Source organism: Protobothrops mucrosquamatus, unplaced genomic scaffold (assembly GCF_001527695.2).
Source record: "Protobothrops mucrosquamatus isolate PMUCROS unplaced genomic scaffold, P.Mucros_1.0 scaffold2259, whole genome shotgun sequence".
In the NCBI taxonomy this organism is placed as follows: domain Eukaryota; kingdom Metazoa; phylum Chordata; class Lepidosauria; order Squamata; family Viperidae; genus Protobothrops; species Protobothrops mucrosquamatus.
This window is the reverse complement of record NW_015388348.1, coordinates 201,370-206,138: the sequence shown is the minus strand read 5'-3', so window position 1 is coordinate 206,138 and position 4,769 is coordinate 201,370. Positions and strand designations below refer to the sequence as shown.

Sequence of the window (4,769 nt, the reverse complement as noted above, 5' to 3'; positions counted from 1 at the left end):
CTGGAATACTTAAATGGAGATTTTTTTAAAACAAAATACTTTCTTGTTTCTTGCATTCTTGCTTGAATATTACCCTGTACTAAACATTATGAATATTGCCTCTGAGCCACCAAGAAAAGTGGCTGGGATCTAGGATTGACTGAAGTATGAAATGTATGGTTGGTTATGGTAAAGTCTGTTGCCAATAAAAACGATAAGATAATAAAATTCTCCTGTGAAACAGTGTCCGTACGAAAGAGCCAGGTGTGTTAATTGAAGGACTTCAGTAGATTGACTAGATCAGGGGTCCCCGGTTCGTGGACCAGTACTGGACCGCAGCATGCCAGCAACTGGTCCGCACAAACAAAATCCCATCCGTGGGATGCAGGTAGCACACAAAACCACACACTCTCTGGTCTGTGGAAAAACCTTTCTCCAATAGAACCGGTCCCTGGTGGCCAAAAGGTTGAGACCTCTGGACTAGATTACAATTTGGAATCTCATTTTTATACTGTTCCTACTGGATTCATAAGTGTAATAGTAGAAAACACTAAAGTACAGCATAATGAAAGTTAAAAAGTTTTGGCAAAGTTTTATTTAGTGTAAATTGTAATCTTTCATATCATCAACATCATCATCATCCTAGCCATTGTCTATTCATGCGTTCCACATGCTTTGAACCAAGACGACCGTGAGCTTTCTTTTGCCAATTGGGTCCGCAATACTTGCTGATGTCCTCAATCCATCTTGTTTTAGGTCTCTTTCGTGGATGCTTTTTATCAAGGGGGATCCATTCTATGACTGCCTTGGTCCACCTGCCATCAGTTCGTCTTGCTATGTGACCAGCCCACTTCCATTTCAATTCTTTTACTCTCTTGATGATATTGTATAGTTTTGTTTGTTCTCTAATCCATGTGCAGGTCTTTCTATCTTGTCTTGTGATGCTGAGTGTGTATTTTTCCATGGCTCTGGTATCTTTTGTATCGATTGTGGGCTTAGTGTCCATGTTTCGCCGGCATATGTTAGAGCAGGTAGCCCACACTGATCAAAACCTTTTCATTTTCATTTATTTATGAAAATACATATGAAAGATTTTCCTGAATCTTTCATATGTATTTTCATAAATAAATGCACTTTTAAGCATAATAGATCATCTCCCAGTTTTTTTTCATTTTAAAGAAATTACAGAACTGGGTTTTTCAAGTTCATAATATTCTTGAATATAAATTAATGAAATATTTCAGTATTATCGAATGTGATTTGTCAAACCTTTTTATTAACTGCTATTCTCCAATTAATGAATTTGCATGTTGAATGTACTAGAATATTTTTCTGCAGAATATTTAATGACCCTAGTTCAGTAATCTTTGATTGGCTAACTGGAGCATAATATTGTGGTGTCAGTGATACCATTGTTTTTAAAATTTTCTTTAAATATTTTGAAAAAAGGGAAGATGATTAAAGGAGAAGATTCAATCTATTCTGCATAATATGGGTTTAATGGGACAAACTACTGATCTAACAAATGACAAGCATTGATGTTTTCTAATTTGTGTAGCTAATTTTTTAAGGCATTGGGGCTGCTTGTAAAATATGGGGAAGGCAGAACAAAGTTTGATTTAATTATATTTAAATTTAAGTAAGAATACAAGAAAATAATTAAATAAAGCCAATGCAATTATTCTTTGTATAAAATAATATTTTTCTTCAGGCACATTAAAAATTACCGGCTTGTGGAAATTTGGGGGAAAGCCTTTTTGAGGAATGGTACTCTTTAACCTAAAATCATACATAGCTCTTAAAATTCCTGCATATTTTATGCTGCAAACATCCTTAAATGGTAAAACTGTATATTATTGACACATTCTATGAAATACTATTGTTTTCCCTTTTGTTTTCTAGATGGAATGACTCTTCATTGTTGAATGCATCCTGCCTATTTGCTAGTGTTTACCTGTGGCACCACCTTGTCTTTTGGGTTGAAGCCACTTTGTGGCAGACTAAATTGTGCATCACAGAATTTCAAAGGAGCTTGACGCTGAGGAGACAGCTGGATCGCATTAGCCAGACATCACAGCCACAATGGTGCTGTCACAGAGGCAACGAGATGAGCTGTGAGTATCAGAGAGCATCCAATGTTAATGTTGACTTTGTCTTCAATCAGCTGCTGGCAGTGGTCAAGTTTTATTTTGTTGAATTGATTCCGCTAACCACAAAGCAACAATTGCTAAAGAAAAGATGGTGGCATTTCATAAGGAACAATGCACATCAGACTGCTTCCAAATTCTAATATCTGGTTTCATATGGGGAAATAGCTAGCCCAGGGGTAGGCAACCTTGGCTCTTTTATGACTCGTGGACTTCAACTCCCAGAGTTCCTGAGCCAGCATGGCTGGCTCAGGAATTCTGGGGGTTGAAGTCCACGTGTCATAAAAGAGCCAAGGTTGCCTACCCCTGGGTTAGATATAGGATGGCAAGAGAGGGGGAGCAGCACATTTTAAAGCAATCTTAGAATTTAGAATAGAATAGAGCTGGAAGGGACCTTGGAGATCTTCTAGTCCAGCCCCCTGCTCAAGCCTATACTATTTCAGACAATCTTCTCAAACCTGGACTCACTCTAGATGTGTAAATTGCAGCTTCCAAAATTCTTAATAAAGATCATGCTGCTTATACCTCAGGAATTCTGGGAATTCATGCACATAAAGTTGGAGGATGTCAAGCTGCCCAATGCTTCCATCTGGAAGCTTGAGGAAATTTGAACCATATTAAGATATGCTGGGGTTGTTCATAATAAATGTGAGATAATCACACATTTGGCAAATTACTGTAAGGAATTCATATAATTTGCTAGGGTGCCCAGTTATGGGCATTTATAATAATAATAATAATAGTAATAAAGTTGGAAGGGACCTTGGAGGTCATCGAGTCCAACCCCCTGCCCAGGCAGGAACCCTACACCATTTCAGACAAACGGCTGTCCAGTCTCTTCTTAAAAACTTCCAGTGTTGGAGCATTCACCACTTCTGGAGGCATTTGGTCTAGTTCACACACATTCATGCTTAGCTCTTTTTTTAACCATGGTTTATTGAACATAGTTGGCTGGATACAGAACATGTTCATCCAGAAATAAACTGAATTAGTGTGATATACTTCAATTACAGAAAAGGACTGGAACAAAACTTGAGTAAAATAAATTACTTGAAGACATAAAGCAGGGGTCTTCAAACTTGGCCCTTTTATAACTTGTGGACTTCAACTCCCAGAATTCCTCAGCCAGGAATTCTGGGAGTTGAAGTCCACAAGTCATAAAAGGGCCAAGCTTGAAGACCCCTGACATAAAGGTTTGGAGAAAAGGTATAAGGTCTGGCTTCCTTCCTCATCAAAATTAATGGAAGAAACACAGCATATTTACTGTAGCTATCTAAGGCCATGGTAACAGATCAAGATTTTTTCATATGTTTTGAGATTAGCTTGTACTACAGCTTGTTTATTTAATTGATTTATATAACTCCCCAAGCCTGTGACTCCATTGTGTATGTTTTTACTATGCCTTAAAAATAAGTTCATTTTGTAACTGAATAAGTGCTCTGGATGTGGCTTTTGAAGTAGCTGCTTGAGGTCCTCCCAAGGTCTCTGGGTATATTGTGAGGTAGCTGAGCCTTCAAGTGTCTATGGCTGACTCATAGCTTTAAGTATGGATCCAGAGGGGACATTCTATACTGTTTGGTGCTGTGATTGAACAATAGTGCAGAACAATTTCTCCATGCAGTCTTGTTGAATGTATTGTAAGTTCCACCCAAGACCACCTGCTCATTAAAGTAAGCTGAGTCTTGCACCATCTATTGACAGAAGAAAATTATGTTGACTAAGTGAGGCATCTCCTATGCTAGAAGCAGTATTACAGAATTTGCTTCTGAAAACCTGAGAACTGCAGGGCTCCTGAGTAGGTGGTGTGCATTTTAGTAATGTAGTCTTTCACTTTGCTAAACTCTTGTTCTGAATAGTGTCGTATGCCTACTGTGTTAATATTTGTCAGTGCTGGGTTCACCTGCAGACTTTCGATTTATTTTATTGTAAGCCATCTCGCTTGATCTTGATTATAGCTAGAAAGGTGGAGTGCCTGTTTTTTTAAAATAAAGAATGGAGAACATTGTGGCTACAGCACCTCTGTACTTCAGAAGCATTAGTCTAAAGCAGGGGTGTCAAACTGCTGGCCCGCAGGCCGGATGCGTCATGCCAAAACGGCGCCCACCCCATTGCCGGCAATGGGAAAAAAGTCACGATACGTCGCGACATGTCATGTGACGTTGCGAGTTTGACACCCCTGGTCTAAAGCCATGTAGCATGAATTTATTCAGGCTCCTCTTTCTTTTCCTCATCCACTGCACATCAACTTGGCACATGGATGAGGTTGATCATGTCATGGGAACAGGATCAGAAACTCAGCCTTCCCCTATTTTATATCTTCAGGGTGTCTTATGTCTTCAAGCTGCATTGGGCTTCCACCATCAAGCAGCCTCTGCCAGTACGATGAATGGCTGGGGAAGTCCCTAAGATGTGATGCCGACTATTGCGTAGTATTGCAATGCCACCTCAGTGGCCTTACAATGTCACATTTAATTCATCACATTAGACCAACGTTATCTTAATCATCCTTTTGATGAATAGCTCACAAAATTTCTAAAAGTATTTTTAACGTGACATGTTTGAGAATGGATAGCTCTGTTTAACATAGTACCTATATATTGGCTTCTCCTATCTAATATAGTCCAGATATGTAGGACTATAACT

The 4,769-nt window shown here is 38.9% G+C and overlaps 1 protein-coding gene across 1 annotated transcript in view; it reads left to right on the top strand.

The window, feature by feature from the left end:
* The first annotated feature begins 1,886 nt into the window (after positions 1–1,886).
* The window catches only part of LOC107295197 (platelet-activating factor acetylhydrolase IB subunit alpha), a 31,991-nt gene continuing 29,108 nt past the window's right edge, over positions 1,887–4,769 (top strand). Inside the window, exon 1 of the mRNA XM_015824502.1 lies at positions 1,887–2,093. Within this exon, the coding sequence (XP_015679988.1) occupies positions 2,062–2,093 (32 nt within the window). The 5' untranslated portion in view covers positions 1,887–2,061. The remainder of the gene's footprint in view (positions 2,094–4,769) is intronic.